Source organism: Paramacrobiotus metropolitanus, unplaced genomic scaffold (assembly GCF_019649055.1).
Source record: "Paramacrobiotus metropolitanus isolate TYO unplaced genomic scaffold, Prichtersi_v1.0 Parri_scaffold0000025, whole genome shotgun sequence".
Classification (NCBI taxonomy): domain Eukaryota; kingdom Metazoa; phylum Tardigrada; class Eutardigrada; order Parachela; family Macrobiotidae; genus Paramacrobiotus; species Paramacrobiotus metropolitanus.
The window spans coordinates 247,896-269,047 of record NW_026570245.1 but is presented as its reverse complement, the minus strand read 5'-3'; the positions used below and the strand labels follow the sequence as shown (position 1 = coordinate 269,047).

At 44.4% G+C, this 21,152-nt stretch overlaps 4 protein-coding genes and 1 non-coding gene across 5 annotated transcripts; 4 read left to right on the top strand and 1 right to left on the bottom strand.

Annotated features, from left to right (window-relative positions):
• The first annotated feature begins 150 nt into the window (after positions 1 to 150).
• LOC129587559 (CCR4-NOT transcription complex subunit 11-like) lies at positions 151 to 4,617 on the top strand. The gene is given in 13 exon segments (XM_055481356.1): positions 151 to 446; positions 513 to 618; positions 911 to 1,042; positions 1,310 to 1,513; positions 1,901 to 1,954; positions 2,069 to 2,184; positions 2,849 to 2,987; positions 3,192 to 3,401; positions 3,694 to 3,785; positions 3,871 to 3,952; positions 4,032 to 4,178; positions 4,180 to 4,206; positions 4,282 to 4,617. Coding segments are annotated over 13 exon segments (1,539 nt in total). The 5' UTR covers positions 151 to 378; the 3' UTR covers positions 4,444 to 4,617.
• A 576-nt stretch (positions 4,618 to 5,193) lies between these two features.
• Positions 5,194 to 5,266, bottom strand: Trnak-cuu (transfer RNA lysine (anticodon CUU)). The gene has a single exon. It is a non-coding gene; the product is annotated as a tRNA-Lys (tRNA).
• A 239-nt stretch (positions 5,267 to 5,505) lies between these two features.
• Positions 5,506 to 8,515, top strand: LOC129587402 (uncharacterized). Its single transcript, XM_055481141.1, has 3 exons — positions 5,506 to 5,654; positions 5,760 to 6,170; positions 7,735 to 8,515. The coding sequence occupies exons 2-3, from the start codon at positions 5,764 to 5,766 to the stop codon at positions 8,147 to 8,149; spliced, it is 822 nt and encodes a 273-aa protein (XP_055337116.1). The 5' UTR covers positions 5,506 to 5,654; positions 5,760 to 5,763; the 3' UTR covers positions 8,150 to 8,515.
• An 8,893-nt stretch (positions 8,516 to 17,408) lies between these two features.
• LOC129587396 (uncharacterized) lies at positions 17,409 to 18,504 on the top strand. Its single transcript, XM_055481134.1, has one exon. The coding sequence runs from the start codon at positions 17,629 to 17,631 to the stop codon at positions 18,232 to 18,234; it is 606 nt and encodes a 201-aa protein (XP_055337109.1). The 5' UTR covers positions 17,409 to 17,628; the 3' UTR covers positions 18,235 to 18,504.
• Positions 18,505 to 18,574: 70 nt separating this feature from the next.
• LOC129587395 (uncharacterized) lies at positions 18,575 to 20,254 on the top strand. Its single transcript, XM_055481133.1, has 2 exons — positions 18,575 to 19,305; positions 19,765 to 20,254. Exons 1-2 carry the CDS (start codon positions 18,734 to 18,736, stop codon positions 19,955 to 19,957), a joined length of 765 nt encoding a protein of 254 aa, XP_055337108.1. The 5' UTR covers positions 18,575 to 18,733; the 3' UTR covers positions 19,958 to 20,254.
• The last annotated feature ends 898 nt before the right edge of the window (positions 20,255 to 21,152 follow it).

Genomic DNA, 21,152 nt, shown 5'->3' with positions numbered 1-21,152 from the left:
CAGACTGGAAGTGAACACAAAAGGCAGTCACAGTCTGGCAGTGACTGACTGCGAAATGCGAATTGCGATGCCAACTCCTCACAGGTAATGCTTTTCACGGGCGGTAGCCGTAAACTCTGTAAAACTGTAGCAAACGAATTGAAACGATTGCCCATTTTTTCATTTTCAGTTTTACTTTTTCGGAGTTTTTCCGTTTAGAAATTTCAAAAGCGGTGTCAGAATTTGTTGAAGGTTTTCTCACTGGAAGTTTTGCTTTAACTTCTTCAGTATTTACATCGGTTCTCTGGAATTTTGTGAAAACTCTTGCGTTCTTGTATTCAGCTTTTGTACACCAAGTGTTTGGTTGGCTCCCGAGGATAGGTTTTACTTTCTGGTACCATGGCTGCTGCAGGATCGACTGCCTATGATGCTTTCCTTAGTCCACAGGAAGCGGAGACGGTTCTTAAGTAAATAGGAATCTTACAGCTTATTCGGGATGCCGTGAAAGTACTTTATGGATGCGATTTTTTCAGCTTGGTATCGGAAGCGCTGACAGACGGCTGGTCGTTTGAAACTATCTCCAAACAGTTCAACACTTCTTTCCCCAAAGGAGACCATTATCGCGTCGGACGAGCTCTCGTAAGTCAATAAGAATAAGTGAAGAATGCTGTGTGATTTCCTGTGTTCGAGGGTCCCTTTCTTGTTGTAACGACTGATAATTTCTTGAAAAATTCCCAGTATCTGTTCGCCATACGTTTTACTTTCGTACGATTTCGGATATTCCGCTGCCGTTTGTATTTTTTCTGTACTCGTGGACTTTCGTGCTCACCTGGTTTGGAACTTCGGATTGCTCACGTCCTCAATCTTTCAGTCATTGCGTGCTGTCAGTACGGTATATTAGCAATTTAACCGTTCGGATTTTTTTACATAGGAGATGTTCCTTTTATGTGGAATTCTGGATACTCCCATTCCGCAGTTGACGGCGGTATTTTTGCTCTACGATATGTACAAAGAATTTCCACTGGCTTGCAATCCGTTTGCTCCATTGTTCTATAAACTCTTGGTAAGGCTGCATAAGTACACGTTGCCCATATGAAAATCTACAATGACTAAAACAAGAATACTTATGATTCTGCTGTGCATAGTTGCAAACACCAAAGTGTCTGTGGATTTAATACCGCGTAAAATACTCGTGTACGCTTTTGAGATCTTTTCTTTTTCCCACTTTCGCATTTTGTAAAATTTTTAGTTCTTTCGAATATTTAGGAGGGTTTCTACTTCTATTTTTTTATATATCGTCTTGTTTTTAAATTTGTTTTCATTTTCGTAGCATCCGGAAGAGCAGGAAAAGTTACTGCACGATTTGGCCAAAGATTCCGAATTAGGCAGCATTCCCAATGATGAGGTGGCGGAGCATTTGAGCCGCACGGGATTCTCACTGGATGCCACCGACTGGTTTGTTATGGGTTTGGCTAAATTCCCTCCCGGATGTCGCAGATTTCTAGCCGCTCTGACCACAACACCACCAGCCGATGTAAGTAAAAAATACAAGACAACGTTTAGATCACGCCATTAATAATAGAACTATCGGTTTGTGCAGCTTTAAGGCTTTTAAATTTTGGACCGGCGATTTACGAAATAAAAGTTTTTTTAAATTTTGTTTTACTGGGTTGTGATGAATCCGATGGTAGGGTGTTTGGACGAATTTCATGAGCGTTGTTTTATGCATTTAGTATGTCATCTGTTAACCTTGTACCTCGATTATTAATACATTTTGTTTATTCCATATTTTTTAGTGAATCTCTACTTTTCTTTCTTTAAAGTATTTTCAGCTTAAAACCCAAGTAGCAGCATCAGATATCAAACTTTTGCGTGTTCTTTGGAATCTGGTTTGAAGGATGATTAAGATTTGATATTGCAGATGTTTACTAAGCAGCCGGCATTTTTCTGCAAAATCGATGGGACTAGCACACAGGTATACAGTATGAACACTCTGTCTATTTTTAGCTGAGTAGCATACATAATTTGCTGTTCTTGTTTTATGGATACCGGTATTCGTGATTTAAATATTATATAATGTTCTGTGTAGCCTTTGGACACTGCGCATTTTGACAAAGAGTTCCTTGAGCGACAGGATCGTGTTCCGGTCATGGAACGCTCCGGAGTCAGTTGTGTTGTTGACTATCCTGACGTTACGGTGGTCGGGTATGTTTTACTTAATGTTTACTTGATGAAGCTTTTTTCGGCTTAAAATCTTTTTCGACTTACCGATACTAATAGTGCATACCGGTCAATTACTGTTCTTGTTCAAGAGTTCTATTTTGTGCTTTTCGCACAATTGTGGTTGCTTATTTAGAACTTATCAGTACATCCTTACCAGATTGATTGTTCTTACAACTTTACATGAATCGTTGCTTTGGAGTCAGTGTGATATTAATAAGTAATATCATATTAAAATTTTGCATTTCCCCTTACGTGTAGCCGCAAGGATAAGGTACGAGTAGTAAGGCGAGGTAATAAGTTAACAAAGAATACGACGCTTAATGTGTCGTTTAAACTGAAATAAATTCTTTTCTTCAAATTGGAATTACAGTAAAACCTCTCGTTATATACACTTCTATATTAAATACACTTAAATACACTGTAGGCAGTAGAATTGTAGCGAATGACTTATTCTGATTGATTGAAAATTTTACGATGTCCGGATCTCGGTTTTCACTTGATCAACACGATATGTATTCTCGTCTTACTGGCTAATTCGCTAATTAATACTACTCTAGTGTAAGAGGGCTCAGTAAACGTGTATAAATATCAGCTTTTCGATATAGATTATCATTTTTTCGGTGGTTTTACACGGTTTTCTTTGTAGATCTCGTCAGGAAAGTGGTCGAGCGGCGCGTGAAACGGCCGAATTGCTGTCGTCTGGGCAAAAACCACAGCCGGATTTAACCTTCATACCGGAGCTCATGCGTCCTATTCCCACCATTATGCCTCTGAATCGACGCGAGGTTTGTAATTGTGAAATGAAAACTTCACACCAGGGTGGAATTTATAAGACAGCGAGCGCTCTTTAGATCATACTCTAGGATTTTGCTAAATTCATTGTCAAAAGCGTTAATCGTTTACCTGCCATAGGCGTTAAGTTATGAAAGAACATCTTGAGGAATGGCTTACGAGTCATGACGCGCATTTGAAACGTTTTGTCTACGCAGTTAGTCTGGATGAATCCTCAGCTGGTCGAAGAGTTGAAAATGAACCTGGATCCGACCATGCTGGTTATTCCTCCCAAGTGGCTGGCCGTGTCATCGTTGATTACCAAATCTGTAAGAAGTCCGCTGCATGTGGATGAACAGAACAGTCTGATCAGTGCCTTTGAAGCGGATCCTACGCTGGTGCTGGGCGGCGCTGTTATGACACCGGAGGTATGTACAGTGTTTCAAGAAATTTTGCAGTTCTTCATTATGTATGACGAGGCTGCAGAGAAATACAGCTTCTAAAAACTGACGGGCCAAAGTTTTTAGAAACCGTACTCGTATTTCTTCTGCGGAACAGTTCTAGCACATAGGGTTTAATTTTTTTCCGTAATTTATCATGTCGAATAACGAAAAAGATTAAGTGCGTCGCCGTTTGCATTTAATAATTGTAGTTTTCAACATTATTTTGGTTTTGTCTATGAATGCAACAGCTTGATGTGTGAAAATTGTGGTATTGCAGGACATCCTCGGCATAGTGGAAAATAACCCCGGCATTGCTACGGAAATATTCAAACGCGTCCATAAAATTCCTGACAACGCTATACGGCAAACGTGAGTGGCTGCTACATTCTGACTATTCTCCAACTTGTTCAATCTGGTTTCCCTACGTGTATCATAAATGATGTCACGATTTCAGGCGGTTTAAAAAATATCTCCAAGCCTTCTTGACCACAAATGTTACCGTGCACACCATGGAGGTTATCAATCGATTGCACGAAGTAGGTGCAATGCAACCAATAACCATTTACTTCCCTTTGGTTTTGGATATTTGTTTTAATGTTCTTTTTTATTTTAAAGGCTAAAGTGGTGCCCAGTGATTTCCTGCCGCTGTATGTATCGTATGCATTACGCAAATGTGACAGCACCTCCACGAGTGAGTCGACATACAACCAGAACCGTCTGGTCCGGCTGGTTTGCGTATTCCTTCAAAGTGCTGTGCGTAATAAAAAGCCTTAATCTCAGTGAAAACCCGGTAAGAAAGATCGGCGCTGGCAGTCAATACAGAATACGTTTTGATTGAGGTGATTATCTTTTATCGTCTTTGCAGGATCTCCTTATTGAAATTCAGGCCTTTTGTGTCAAACAGACCACCGTGAAGGAAGCGGTGGCGTTGTACCGCTTGTTGAAGACCAGTCAGAGCCATGACGCGTCCGATAGTTCAGAAGCAGCGTCAAATGACAGCCCTGCCAAAGAGAAAGCCCGTAAATAAATAGAAGTGCATTTTCAATGTTTCATGTGGTTTTTTAAGTGGGTGTTGGCAATTTGTACTCTTGATGGAAGCATGAAGGGGGTTTCATGTGGCTACCTGCGTGTTTTCTTGGATAGATTCCACTGACGTTATGCAACGTAAATAAAACGACGACGAAGCCTAATGAAAGCTCTGAAAAAAGGATGTCATGAATTCTGATTCTGAGGGTCCTTATTGTTAGGTTCTAGTTCAGTTAGTATTCGTATCGAAATTCAACAATTTATTATGTACCAACGGTAGTTGATAAATTGATAAAAAAAAGTCACACATTTATAAAAAAAATAGTTTTTCGATAAATTTTGATGTCCATTCGCGGCTCCTTTGGCAGGTATAATGTGATGGCGATTCCGCCGGCGCCATCATGTTACTGGCTGAGGGTAAAAGTTACGGCCCGCAAGATCACCATCGGCGCTTTGCAGTTTGCACAACCTGGCATTTCCAAGCTTTGAAACACCGTCAGCTTTGTGTAATTGCAACTATTACTGTACAGTACTTAACTACTGTTGTTTAGTCTTGTTCGGACAATACATTTCCTGCTACAGTTACGGTGTACTGAACGGTGTTGCAGTTTGTAACAAGGCAATTTCACAGTATTTATTCGTTCCCAAAATCTGGAACCTTTACGCAAAAGCACAAAAAGAAGCATAATGGTTTCCTTTTGCTTTAAAAAGCGAAAAAAAGTAGAAGCATCATTCATTCGACGAAAAATGTCGCCCAACGGGGGGCTCGAACCCCCGACATTGAGATTAAGAGTCTCACGCTCTACCGACTGAGCTAGCCGGGCTTATCCATAAAGATTTCAAACAGGACTCACAGTCAAACTGAGAAATCGCTAAGTTTCTAAAAAAGCTGTGGGCCAGCCTACCGGAAGTGGGGAAACCAATTTTAACCAATCACAATATCATGGCGAGTATATGATTGGCTTCGGACGAACAGTAGACCGCCTACTGGCAATGTTTTGATATGTTGCAATCAATAGTCTCGTATAAAACGGCAGATCTATAGCGCTTGCCTTTCAGTCAACTGATTTTTGTTAGGTTTTGATTCTTCAATTTTATTTAAATTATTTTTGCGCCTTATCTTTTGCCTTTCTCCGACATATGCGGTCATAAGTTGAGAAGAGATCCGTGTGCAAAATTTTTTGTTTATTCCGTTTTTACTGACTGCTAACGGTAAGTCGACAGTGTTACGACTAGTTACACTGTAACAGTGACTTGTTTATTTTGCTTTTGTTTTTGCGTAGTTGTAAAAACGATTCATTATTAATTTTTCCACAGGAAAATGGCTCGTACCAAGCAGACTGCCCGTAAATCCACTGGTGGCAAGGCTCCCCGGAAACAACTGGCCACGAAAGCGGCACGCAAGTCCGCTCCGTCCACCGGTGGAGTGAAAAAGCCCCATCGCTACCGACCAGGAACCGTGGCGTTGCGTGAAATCCGTCGCTACCAGAAGTCCACGGAACTCCTGATCCGTAAGCTGCCCTTCCAGCGTCTAGTCCGGGAGATCGCGCAGGACTTCAAGACGGATCTGCGCTTCCAGAGCGCGGCCATCGGGGCGCTGCAGGAGGCCAGCGAGGCCTACTTGGTGGGATTGTTCGAGGACACCAATCTGTGCGCCATCCATGCCAAGCGCGTCACCATCATGCCCAAGGATATTCAGCTGGCGCGACGTATCCGGGGAGAGCGGGCGTAAGAGTTTAGATGAGGTGAAGATTGCTCTTGAGTTGATTTTACGTCCATAATCGATCTCATACGGGTTTTATTTCTACGACCATGAAATATTTAGGTAATTGTTTACTTTATTTTGTGAAGGTTTTTGTTTTTATGCTAGAAGTATGTCATTCTGCGATTCCATAGGCCCTCGGTATCGCGATGCTGGTCACATGACCGTACTTCCCTAGTTTTCGCCGTATGGCCGTTGGTGCAAATTTTATTTGGTATTGCATGATCTTCTGCGGCCATTTCGCAAGATGATAATTCAGCGATGGTCTGCCCTTGTTGCTGTAGTACAGGCACGTTGACGGTTGATTATTCTAAGAACTGTCTCAAGGAAATAAACTTGCAGTAACATCCAGACTGTCGAGTAAGTAATAAGTAATTCGGACTGTGTGTCATCCAGACTGTCGAGTAAGTAATAAGTAATTCGGACTGTGTGATTGCCAACCAACAGAAGAATACGTCATATATCGCGATTAATCGCACAATCAAGAATAAGTAAATTTTTATTTGAAAAAATCAAAATCTGTTGAAATTAAGATTAAAATGAATTTGATGCAACGATGCAACCCCTTTCGCCTTATCCAATTCCTACTCTGAAATATAAAGTACATTATAATTTGTACATATCCGTTCTGGTACTGGTAGTAGTCGTGTACATAGTACATACCATAAAAATATTATTCGTGATATTATTACGAACAAGACACAACCAACAATTACTTAATGAAAATCTATATTAATATCATTATTAATTATTATTAATAAAAATTGGGACAAACTACACCATTTTCGTCCACTGAAATAAACCATGGGTGCCCGAAGCTAGCAGCCCCAAAATGTCGCTCAACGGGGGTTTGTGAAGTTTGGAGCTTTGGATCCCCACATCGGTAACCGACTGAGCTAGCCGGGCTCAATCATGGAATTCGACAACAGGAATGACAGCCAAATCCAGATAATTATCTCATTAGTAATAGTGACCGAAGGGTCATTACCGAAAGTTACAGTACTGTACATGTACTGTTGAAAAAGATTTGGATTATCCTACCGGAAGTGAGTACTGTATTAAAAGCCCTTCCAACCAATGTTACCAATCACAGCATTATTGAAAGCATACGATTGGCCAGACAGCGCTGTACGGCGTACGGTGTGCAGTACGCGTACAAAACGTTTGGAGCGTGACATGCCCACGTGACATGCCCATGATGATAAATCCCACACCATTGGTTTGTCTTTCATTGTTGTCTTAGGTTGTGATTTGTGAATCGTTGACTCTCTAATTTTTTTTTAAAAATATATCGCCCCTTATCTGTTGCCTTTCTCTGACATATGTTGTCATAATTTGAGAAGAGATCCGTGTGGAAAATTCTGTGTTTCTCCCGCTTTCGCTGACTGCTGACGGTTAGTCAATATAGCAGCTGCAGTGACCACTCCATGTGACAGATTTCGACTTCCGCGGGTGCAGTTAGTGAATGCCCTGTGCTTTGTTGTCGTTTTAAAGTAATGGTAAAAACGATTAACTTGTTTTTCTCCGCAGTGAAATGGTTCGTACAAAGCAGACTGCTGGTGGTCAGGCTCCCCGGAAACAACTTGCCACGAAAGCGGCCCGCAAATCCGCTCCCTCCAAAGGCTACGTGAAGAAGCCCCGTCGCTTTCGACCAGGAACCGTGGCGCTACGTGAGATCCGCCGCTACCAGGGATCCACGGAGCTCCTGATTCGTAAGCTGCCCTTCCAGCGGCTGGTGCGGGAGATCGCGCAGGACTTCAAGACGGATCTGCGCGTCCAGAGCGCGGCCATCGGGGCGCTGCAGGAGGCCAGCGAGGCCTACTTGGTGGGATTGTTCGAGGACACCAATCTGTGCGCCATCCATGCCAAGCGCGTCACCATCATGCCCAAGGATATTCAGCTGGCGCGACGTGTTCGGGAGGGAGTGCGCCCGGTGCGGGCTTAAGAGTTAAGATGAGTTTAATATTCTTAGGTTGAGGCCGGTTATACCCATATTTGATCTCGTATATTTATTTGGTTCGGTTTTTCGACCATTGAATGAGTGATTGCTTAGTTTATTTTGTGACGGTTTTAGTTTTCGTTTTTATATATTGTGGACAGAAGGAAGCATGTCAGTCTGCGATTGTATTGTCAAATAATCGTACTTTGCCGTATGGCCGTTGGTGCATGCTGTTAATTTTACTTGGTGATGAAATGATCTTATACTGGGCGTCCATTTCGACGCTATAATATGTTGCTGTATAATACAGACAGTGAGACGCATGGATTACGTCAGCTTATCTGTTGTCTTTTCACAAATGCTTCCCGGGTTAAGGAAATAAACTTCGGTGTCCAGTCAGTGTCATTCGGATTGCGGTTATCAAGTTGAAAAGTTCACAGCGAAAAGCAGAAGAATACGTAATAACATAATCGCGATAAATGGCACATTTTAAAAGATGTACCCATGCAAAAATGGGTACTACTTTGTATGAACAAGGTATTGAGACCTGCCCTGGTACGGCCCAGACTCAAACTCTGATTCTGACTACTCAAAGTCTGATTCTGACTACTAAAAGTCTGACCCTGATTCTGAAGGTTTCTTGGGTTTCTTAGGGTTTTTCTTAGGTTTCTTAGGGTTTTTCTTAGGTTTTTCTTAGGTTTTTTAGGTTTTTCTTATGTCTCTTAGGTTTCTTAGGTTTCATAGGTTTTCTTAGGTTTCTTAGGTTTTCCTTTTGTCTCTTAGGTTTCTTAGGTTTTTCTTAGGTTTGGAGTTTGGACAGTCAGAAATTCAGAATCAGACTTTGAGTGGTCAGAGTCAGAGTTTGAGCGGTCAGAGTCAGAGGTTGAGCGGTAAGAGTCAGAGTTTGAGCTGAGAGGAGGAGTGGCCTCCCCGCACACCCGCACTGGTGCGGGTGCTAAGTTGTTTTGCTGTTTTTGCTAGTGATTTTCTCCATCTACCAGCTCTTCGATCTGGTAGATTCTTCAGTTGCTAGCCATCGTCGTCTGAGTAACTTGCTGTACTTTTAGCCCCGCAGCATTCTGCTGCGGGAGCGAATGCTGCGGGAGCTTCTGTAGTGTCATGTGAATGGGATAAAGTGTGCAGTTGATTGTCGGGTGTCTTGCGTTTCCGCATAACTCGTAGTATACAACACTGCTCACTCTGCAGGATAGATTCCGTTTCTGTCTCTGTCCGTGGATTCTTCCTAGATCCACCATCATATGGTAGCAGAGCGTGTCGTTTATCCATTGGGACCATTTTTAATCGTTTAAGCGGTTATAAGGATACCGCAGTAGCAGCAGCAAAAGGGAACGGCTATACGGATGCCGTCATCGCGAAAAGAAGATGGATCGCGAAAAGAGGATGGAACAAGGGAACGGCTATACGGATGCCGTTATCGCGAAAAGAAGATGGAACGGTTATAAGGATATTGTCACAGCGATTTTCACCAGTAACGGACTGGTGTACCATGGATATCGCACAACAAGAATGTCAGCAGCCAGCCAGCGACGACTACGCCAACTCCAGTCCACAGCAGCTCAAGGACTGCCATCCACTGAAGCCCACGTGAACCCTGCCACCAAAGACGATGCAGTGAGCTGCTCCGCAGGGTCACCAGTGTCATTTTGCCCCAACCCCCTGCCCGATTTTGCTGGGAAGACGACCTTTCCTGGACGGATGCAGCGGAATTTCCCCACCGAGGAAGCGTATTTTGGTGTTTGCAGGGTCACCAGTGTTCAAATGCCCCAAACCCCTGCCCGATTTTACTCAGAATGTGACCTTTCCCGACTGAAGAAAGAACGGAATATGTCCCTAGTTCCGGGTTCGACCGTAGATTTCGTCGCAGCCAGTGCGTTGACCCAGACAAGGTTAAAGAGGTCAGAGCGGACTGGATCCAAAACCGAAACGAACCGAGCCGAAGTGAAGTGTACCGTAAACCGATGTGAAGCAAGCCGTATGTGACGTCTTTCCAGTACCGCAGGCACCGGTGACGTCAGCGGATACAGAAATGAAACGAATCCGAAGCGAAGGTGCGAAAACAGTGAAACGAAAGTGTATGTGTCAGTTTTTCCAGTACCGCAGGCACGGGGCCGTGTCTGCAGTGTGAAGGATGCGCATCGGCTATGTGGACTGGTGAGCGGAGGTTTACAGCCCCAGCGGCCACCCAGGACTTCAACCCGGGAAGACGTGGAGGGGAGTTCGCGACGCCGCGCGATACGCTCGGAGGACCTCACGTGTTCCACCCGCAGGCATGAGAGGAGGAGTGGCCTCCCCGCACACCCGCACTGGTGCGGGTGCTAAGTTGTTTTGCTGTTTTTGCTAGTGATTTTCTCCATCTACCAGCTCTTCGATCTGGTAGATTCTTCAGTTGCTAGCCATCGTCGTCTGAGTAACTTGCTGTACTTTTAGCCCCGCAGCATTCTGCTGCGGGAGCTTCTGTAGTGTCATGTGAATGGGATAAAGTGTGCAGTTGATTGTCGGGTGTCTTGCGTTTCCGCATAACTCGTAGTATACAACACTGCTCACTCTGCAGGATAGATTCCGTTTCTGTCTCTGTCCGTGGATTCTTCCTAGATCCACCATCATAGATAACGGCGATCGTATGATCGCAGATAACGGTGAGCAAGGAGCCACAGAAAAAGAATATGTCGAAAAAGTTATCCCAGTACCAGAGGCACTGGGAAAGGAAAACGAAAGGTCACCAGCGACAAGCGTTGTGAACTTGAAACCAGAGCGCACTTCGAACCTTTTCGAACCTCGATCTGCTATTGAAAATGACGAAAGGTCACCAGCACTCGAAGAGATAGCTGCCACACACAAAGGGGCGGCGGTCGCAGCAAAACAATCGCTCGTGCCTGGCATGGAGTGGGCAAAGCCTATCCCAGTACCAGAGGCACTGGGAATAAAGACGGCCAAAGTGGATAAAAAGAGTGAAAGGTTACGGATATTGAAACGAATAGCTGAAGAAGAACAGATGTTCGCGAGCGAAATCCGCGACAAAGCGCTTGAACGGTTGAAAGGTCACCAACTGAACAAAGAACAAGAGATTATTGAAATATCCTCCGACGAAGCGAGTGCAACAGAAATCGAATTTGAGCACAAAGCTACAACACAGGAGAAGGAGATTGCCAAACCGCAAACGAATCGGAGGATATTAACTCCAGAAGAACGAATGGGGAGTTGCGGACACGGTTACTACGAGGATCCGTGTAGAGTGCAACCACAATGGGAATGCACTGAATGTCTCCAAGACGCCTCCCAAGATGACCTTTCAGAATGGCCGAGATGTAACGCTGCATTAGCAGATCTTAAAGGTCAAGATCAAAAGAAAACGAAAAGTATCATGAGGACCAACGAAATGTGGAAGCCACACATTGAGCGGTATCATTGGAACAGATATCGGACTTGATTGTCATGTGTGAAAAATTTCATTATGGGAGGGAAAATGGCTGAACCATTGGCAGCAACGTGTGGAAAATGGAATCCAAGATCCCTTTGATCCGGTAAAAACGGAACGAAAACTCGAAAGAGAGATAGACGTAATGAATGAAGAAGTACAGCTATGGGAAGAAGCGAGAATAGAACTGTTCTGGGACTTTCGCATAAACCATATGTACAAAGGTCAAGGGAGAACAGTCATATTCCCAACAGGACTTGGTACACCGGTATATGAATCGGTGGTGGTATTCTGTAAAGCACTCAAAGATGATAACTGGCAGATATTCGACAAATACTGGAGGAAATTCGAAATGGAGATTCCAATATTCGACGCAAAGGAGATGCGCGAATTGCCAGTAACCCGGAAAAGAAGGTTACCGGGATTGATGGAGAAGAAAAAAGTGACCTTGGCACCAGATCCAGATGGAGTCGACTATCCAGAACGAGGTGGTGATACGTGGTACATGTACGAAACGATTCCGAGTGATGACTGGGTCACCGAAGAACTCATGGCAAATTGCGTCTTTGTTGGTCCCAAACGGCCTAAAGGTTACGAGACGGTCCAACAGGACGAAGTTGATAAAGAGACTATGAAAGAAGCGGAGAAGGAAGAAACAGCTAAAGAGACAGCTGAAGGAGGATCGGAAGAGACGGAAGAAAGTCCAAAATCAGCCTTCGACATTGCACAGATGATAACGGACAGAGGACAAATGTGGAAGAAGTTTAAAGAGGAGGTTGAAAGGATATCGAATGAACAACAAAACCCAGTAACTGAGGCAAAAAACGGGGAAAGGTCACTCGATAACGGTGAGGAACGTCCGCCGGTCGAGTTGACCGAAAAACCATTAACGAACCTCGAGAAAATAGAAAAGTCAAAATCAGACGAAGAAAGGCCAAACTCCGATCAATCAGAAAGGTCACCAATGAGAATCCGGGTAGCGAGGAGTCACCCGAGAATCGCTGCACGAAATGGAAGAAAAGCAAAGGAAGCGGACAAACCTCTGCTCAAAAATTTAAAAACGAAAAAACTTAGCGATTCACGGGAAAATGAAAGTGACCTTTCATCAGAAGATGAAGGAGTTGACGAACGTCCACTTGAGAAAGCTGACAAAGGTCAAGCTACTGCACAAGAATACGAGAGCAGTGATTCGGACTCAGAATGGACGAGTTCAAGCGATAACTCAACGACTTCAGAAGATTCAGGCGTAAGTGACCTTTCAGAACAAGAGGACTTACTGGATTTGGATGAAGACGACGAGGTGGATGAAGAAAAAGAAAAGGATATTAAAGTCAGAAGATTGAAAGTGGAAAAGGCTAGAATGTCGAAGGATGTGATCAAAGTCTACAGTGATCAAAGAATCAAATTGAAACCGTCAAACTGCACACGGGTAAAGGTCAAGATGGGAAAATATGCACCGGCTCAGAACAAGTTGATGTTTACACCGGTCCCACAAGTGGAAACTGAAGTGCAACCGTTGGCAGGAGTGACGGATCACAGGGGAAAATACTTTGAAATCGTCATTGCGAATCACAGTAGCAAATACCGAGTCGTGAAGAAAAATCAGCTTCTCGGATATGTTGAGCCGTATGAACACATGGAAAATGTAAAGGTCAACGCTGGGACAGTAAAGAACGTACTCGAAGACCCAGAGGTGGATGACACGACGAAAGCGGAACTGACAAAAATAATTGGAAATCTGAAATTAGGACCTGACCTAACCGAAGAACAAAAGAACGACGTGTACAACGCGTTCTGGGAATTCTGGAAAGTCTTACCGACGTCAAAGAAACCGTACGGAGATGTGAAAGGGGTCACTCACGTTATCGATACGGGAGACGCGAAACCAGTCAAATGTAATCCGGCCAGAACGAGTTGGACAGGCCGTGAATTCATTACAAAGCATATAGAAGAGATGTTGGCACAGGACGTGATCGAACCGTCAGACGCCGAGTGGAGCTTTCCAGTCGTGCTGGCTGTGAAAAAGAACGGCGACGGAACGATGGGAACAAGATTTTGCGTCAACTACATTATGCTAAATAAGTTGACGAGGAAGAATAACTACCCGTTACCGAATCCGGACGAGTTGCTTGATGCGTGTGCAGGCAACAAATACTATGGAAAAATGGACTTACAAAGTGGATTCTGGCAGATCCCAATGGATCCAGCGTCAATCAACAAGACGACCTTTGTAACGCAAGATGGAATGTATCGATTTAAAGAATGCCATTTGGAGTTTGTAATGGACCAGCAACATTCCAATTGTGCATGGATAAAGTACTGTCGAAAGCGAAAAGAAAGGGTTGCGTTTTCGGGTACATTGACGACGTGATTTTCGCCGGAAAAACTTGGGCGATCTTCATGCAGAATTTGAGAAACGTCTTAATGAGTTTAGTCAGCGGGATTCACGATCAAACCGACCAAATGCGAATTCGGAATGAGACAAATGGGATTCCTGGGACATATCCTTAGTGAAGATGGAATTCGAATGGATCCTGAAAAGGTCACCGCAGTATCCGAATTCAAACGACCTCAAACTGAACGACAATTAAGGTCATTCCTTGGACTGGCGAACTATTACCGCAAGTTCATAATGGGATATGCACAAAAGACTTGCCATTTGTACGAACTGTTGAGACAAGATAAACAAGTGAAGAAGGACTGGACAAAGGTGCACGAAGAGGAATTCAACAGTCTGAAACAACTGTTATGCGAAGGTCCAGTATTGGCGAGAATTTGACCCCGCAAAAGCCGACCGTTATTGAATGTGACGCGAGTAAAGAGGGAATCGGAGCGGTATTATCTCAAGATGGCCACCCGATCGCATATGCGAGTCGCGTGTTACATGGGGCTGAAAGAAATTACGGCGTAACAGAATGGGAATGTCTGGCGGTAGTGTTTGCTGTCAGAAAATTCAAGCCGTTTATTGATTATGCGGAATTCACCGTAAGAACGGATCACCAGGCGCTGACCAACCTATTGAGGTCGGAAACGAATAAAGTTGGAATGAACCCGCGTTTGACCAGATGGGCAATGGCGCTGCAAGGTCACCAGTTCAAAATCGAGTATAAGCCGGGAAAGTATTGTGACAATGCGGACGCGTTATCAAGAGCGCCGATCGAAGGGCCAACGTGTCACGAACAAGAATTTGATGAAATCCCAAACTTCGAGGACTACAAGAAGGAGTTTGACACGAAAGAACCAGCAATTGAAATTGGACAGTTGTTCCTGCAGATGGTGGAACAGAGAGAAAAACGGTTAAAGGTCACTTCAGCTACGGCGAAGGAGTCGGCTGAAAACGAAGCAAAAGTGAACCGCGTAAAAAGCTGGTTGCCCACCGTGAGTGACTTAAAGGTCACCGGACTTGAAATGGAATCAGAACCTCAAAACGGAAAGGTCACGGGACGGGATGAAACAGCGCAGAATAAAGATGACCTTTGGGAAACGGACAAAGCTACACAGGCGTTGAACGAATGTCCGATTAAGTTGTTGAGATTCCCAAAACAGACGAAAAAGAGATACAAACCGCTACCACGCTGCAAGGTCATCAAGGACTGGAATGAACTTAGCACAGCGACAGTCCGCATTGTCAACCTGCAAGGTGACGAGGAAGAGGAAGATGACTCGAATTTACAATTGCGCAATAAACAGTTAAAAGATCCCCATTTGGCAATGATAATAGACGAATTGGAACACCTACCAGATGCTGAAACGAGATCGAAATTTGAAGTTCATTACCAGTTGTGGAACGGCATATTGTACCGAGTAAAGGATAAAAATGGAAGACTTGAAAGGTCATATGTGGTACCGTTGTCAATGCGAAGAGCGATAATTCACGCATTGCACGACGAAAGCGGCAGGACATTTGGGATTCGAAAAGACATTGACAGCAATCCGGCTCCGATATTATTGGGACCGAATGAGTACAGATGTGAAGAATTACATAACTGCCTGTCAAGGATGTCAATTTCGTAAAACACCAAGGAAATGCCCACCTGGTAAATTGCAAGAGATAAAGGTCGGACATCCGTTCTTTCGAGTCTACGCGGATCTGAAAGGACCATTGCTACCGACGAAGAAACGTGGATATAAGTACATAGCGGTGTTTATTGACCAATTGACGAAATATGTGATCGCTGTACCGATGAAAACGGCAACGGCTAAAGAATTTGCGAAAGTGTTCGTGAAACACGTGATATTGGTACACGGAGCACCGCACATCCTACACGGATCGTGGACGGCACTTCACAGCTGAAGTTTTGACAAGGTCACCAATGTGTTTAAGATTAAACACACATTTGGAACAGCATATCACCCAGAAGGTCAAGGCCAAGTCGAAAGACAGATGCAGACGATTACGGATGGCTTGGCGCAATACTTGAAAGCGGGAAACGAAAGGAAGTTCAACAAGTACCTCCCATATGTCATTTCGGCGATGAACAGAGTCGTACACGCCACGACCGGATATTCAGCATATTATATGCTGCACGGCAGAGAAATGACAATGCCGGAAGACGTGGTCACAAAACGAATATCCCGGACGATTATGGGACCCCAGATGAATGGGTGGAGACCATGAAAAGAATTTGACCTTTGCCGAAGAGGTGGCGAGATGTAACATCAAAGATGCATATGAAAAGAATGCGGAAATCTACAACAAGAAGAAATCGGACCGAACTTCAAAGTCGGCGACTTTGTATTGATACGGCTCCCAAAGGATACGAAACAAGGGAAGAAGGAAAACCAATCGGACTTTAAGTCAAAATATGATAAAGTATGGAAAATCCTTAGCTTCCCGCGAGCAAACGAAGCAGAGGTCATTGAGCAGAACCCAAAGAAGGAAGCGGACTTAAAGGTCGTCTCAATCGACCGCCTGAAACCATGGCACCCACCGTTGCCAGATGAAAAGTTGGAAGGCAATCCTCAAGGAGAGATGGAATCAGAGCGAAGTCCACAAAATGATTTGGATCCCCAACGCAAATCATTTTTCGAACCACCCTGCTACCCGAAAAGGAAAAGTCGGAAGAAGATAAACTCAGTGAAGCCGAGCATGCTCCGAAAAATGGTACCAGTCAATTTTTCGAACCACGCTCTCTGCTACCTGACACAGGTGGAGATAAACCAAAAAAGAAGAGGGGGAGACCGAGGAAAGAGGATAAAGACTTCGAGACAGCGGTTACAATCCAGTTGAACGCAGAAGCCGGAAATTTGGCAGAAAGGTCACTGGGAAAAGAGACCGAGTCAGGCTCAAAAGTAGCAGAACGTACTGCGAATGAATCTTTAGCGTCCAAAAGGGACTTGCAACAACCCTTTTTTGAACCACGCTCTGCTACCATATGATGGTGGATCTAGGAAGAATCCACGGACAGAGACAGAAACGGAATCTATCCTGCAGAGTGAGCAGTGTTGTATACTACGAGTTATGCGGAAACGCAAGACACCCGACAATCAACTGCACACTTTATCCCATTCATGACACTACGAGAAGCTCCGCAGCAGAATGCTGCGGGAAAATAAAAGTACAGCAAGTTACTCAGACGACGATGGCTAGCAACTGAAGAATCTACCAGATCGAAGAGCTGGTAGATGGAGAAAATCACTAGCAAAAACAGCAAAACAACTTAGCACCCGCACCAGTGCGGGTGTGCGGGGAGGCCACTCCTCCTCTCATGAGCGGTCAGAGTCAGAGCTTGAGCGTGGGCCGCCTGGTACTAACTAGTACAGTAACTACAAAGCTGCGAGTACGAAAACAGCCGTTTAAGTGACAACTTGCGCAGGGTGGGCGCTCACTACGCTACTGTATTTATATTGAACATTTTCTTTCAGCAAACATGCTGACATATTTTGTCGATATTAAATTTTAATACATTTTTACTCGTACTTCACAAGTAAACAAGTTTTCAAAAAGTGAAAAGTTCTTGTAAATTTGAACTACATTCTATTCAGTGGTACCTTAGCGTCCCGAATAATTCTTCAGTTGAACGCGAGAAAAAGCACACTTCGCCCAGTCATGTCGAATCAGGATCTAGTAGAGCAAATCTTAGATGATCACAAGGAAATGCGGGCTTTCATCGATAAAATCCAGCAGACCTGCCCATCACAACCCGAAGAGGCCACAAAATGGCTGCATCAACTGGTGTGGGAGGTGGCTCGTCATTCCGTGGCGGAAGAACTGATTCTCTACCCCCTGATGGAGACTGAACTGGGCGCCGTGGGGAAAAACCTGGCTGACAGTTCCCGTGCGGATCACCAGCGCACCAAGGACGATTTGCAGTTTCTGGAGAACAAGACCCTGGCGGATCCCGCGGCGGTGGCCCGCTATCGCCAGATGGCTGACGAATTGATTGTGCACCTTAAGAAGGAGGAGGATGAGGATCTGACGCAGGTGCGACTAAATGTCGGCCAGGACAAACTGCTGCAGGCGGGCAAAGAGTTCAAGCGGACCAAGTTTTTTGCGCCCACCCGACCGCATCCAGAGAATTCCATGGATCCGCGATTTGAGACGCCGTATAGTTTGCTGGTGGCGCCTCTGGATAAACTGCGGGATTTGTTTCGGAGTTTTCCGGATCGGGATCTGGTGGAGAAGGTGGAGGCGGAGGCCACCGGACATTCGTAGACGCTCGGGAAATTCCAACGGAATTTTCCACTGTTATCTGATTTGTCATGTTTGTGAATCCTTGTTTGGCTTCCAGCTTTATGAAGTGTTGTGTTAATCATGCTCGGTTCAGTATGATTTTTTCCATGATTTTTAAAATGATTTTCATAAATTAGGTTTTTCTTTGCTTTGGGACGGAAATAAATAATGTTTCGATTTCATGCTACCGGTTATTTTTTATGATACCTAATTTATGTATGTTTGATTTGAGTAATATTTGTATGTCCTATGTAGCACATTCCGATTCGACGTCATTATTAGCCAGTCACGAAGCAATAAGATAATTATGTAGTTATCAGCCCTGCACGAATAGCTGATAATTAAGCGATTACACCATTCGGCAGGTTTGCAACAAACAAGCTACTGAGTTGGGGTATCTGTTGCGGTGCTATTAAGTCAAGGTTTTTGAACTGACGTAGTAAACTTGAGTTTTCACATTTTGACGTCTTTTCGTGGAACGATGGCCGACCCTGACACACCCAAACGCACCGTTCCGACCCGCAACATCGGTCGGCGTGGTGCCGAAGAGACCGGGGAATGCACCCGCACGCTCAATGCCTTCGGCTGGCAAGTCAACGAGATCGATCCCCACGGGCAGGAGTTCAATGATTTCGCCCGCAGCGGGGCCACTCGGCCCATGGCCGATCTGGCCTGTGGATTCGGTTTCTCCACACTGGCGCTGCTGAAGGAGTCCACAATCCCGGTTATTGCCAATGACCTCTCGGAGGAGCATCTGGCCCAGCTGTTGACCATGGTGACGCCGGAGCAGCGGCGCCGTCTAACTGTTATCCCGGGGAATGCGCTGGAACTGCAGTTTGAGCCGGGGTCGTTGGACGGATGTCAGGCGCTGCGGTTCCTGCACTTCCTCCATCCGGCCGAGATACGGCGGGCGTTTGAGAATTTCGGTCGGTGGATTGCTCCGGGTGGGAAGCTGTGTATGACCAGTGGGACACCGTATTTAATCGAGGCGAAAGAGAGCGGATTTTTGCAGGTGTATGAGCAACGGAAAGCCAGTGGTGACGAATGGCCAGGGTGAGAGATTTTTCCTGTGTAAAACGCAAATTAAAGTGTTGACTGCCATAATATTAGAAGCTTTTACCATAGCGTGTTAATATGCGCGTAATAATATAGCGTATTAATATACGCGTTACTCTTGCAAAACTGATGCATTGTACAACCAGCACATTTACGACGGGTGTCAATTTTAGCTTTAATATAGATATACCTATATCTATACGCAATTATTAAAATTCAGACCAGTGATGTTCAGTGTTTATTATGTTCAGACCTGTGATTAACCTTGCATCGTGCATGTGTTGTGTAATGCGTATCTTATAAGTTATAACAATCTTACTTACCAGTTACCGGTACCGGTGATCGGATTAGATAAAGCCTCCAGTACTGATCAATCCAATTTAAACACTGATAATTGGCTGACATGTGGCGTTTTATTCTTTTTGCGTTATTGACTTGTAATGATTTTGGTTACAGATACATGACGGCGGATAATGTGTGCTGGCCGGAAGGGATCAGTGTGGATCACGGGTATCTGTTCGATAAGGATGTCCTGCAGCGTGAAGCAACCCGAGCCGGCTTCCGTGTCGATCGACTGGAGTACATCGCCAGGGATTACGCCTACACCAATGGCCAGGAGAATATTGGCCTGCTTGCCACAAAGCTGTAGCTTCTTGATCGTCTTCTATAAACATTTAATTTTTTTGTTCCAAGTTTCTTAAGTAACGTGTACTGCTTTTTCAAAGAAGAACTGCAAATATTCGTGGGCGTCAAAAAGTCGTCATGCTGCGAGAATCCCCATCAGTAAGCCATTTGTTAGACTCCGTTTTAAGTTTGCAATTACGTAGATACCTTAGTTTAAAATTACAGCGTATTAGTCGACATTGCAAAATTGTTGTATGCTGGCAGCCTGCCGTTACCGAGTATTCAATGTCAGAACCTCAGAAGGACAAACAAAAACAACGAAACGCCAGTTAATTTTATCTACTTCGTCTTTTACGAACAGAAAAATGCCAAGGCGTGTACCGTGTTACCATTTATTAATATTATAAGTGCAGTGCACAATTTAAAAACATGAGTTTAACTGTAATTAATGTGACATACATAAGTGTTACTGCAATATAATAATTAACAGACTGGACAACGTGAGCTGTCGCTGCTGTACCCGGAAATGCACGTGACTTGTCTATCTATACGATTATAATTATAGGATAAATCTATATAGATATAGATGCGTACGTAAGGTACAAATTACTGTAACTGATCGTGAGTTAACACCAGAAAATGGATCAGAAACTAAAATATTTAATTATGTACCTTGCCGTGCCTATTTTGACAAAATTATCGCGGTGCTTTGTCTCAAGCGTGCGTCAGTTTCCCCTAGCATTATAATGTGTTATGAGAAACCTCTATGATAAATTTCTCAAAACATACATTCATTAAACGGCTAGATTGCCTCCTGATTTCTCGATCTTCGTATTAAATTCGCGCTCATCACTGCGTACACTACGTACATTGGAGCGGAATGGAGCCAGTTCAACAAAAGAGCTGATTAAATATTTCCATGCAGCTGGAAGCGTTTCTTGAAAACTGATTGCGACCAGTGTTATCGCAGTATGCTTTCTGATCTCGAGAACCAACGCATCGGGAATAGCGGAGATTTTTGCCGACCTTTTCGAAGATGGCAGAATCGATGTTAGCAGCTAGCAAGCATGGAAGGGGGCCAACGCACAGCAACACCAGTCAGCAGAGGTCCGGTCGAAACATCGGACGCATACTCATCCATGCAGCCAGTCACTTCCAGTGTCTTGGAAAGCAAGCAGGTGCTCCACCACACACGTTTCTATTCAACGATGAATACCGTA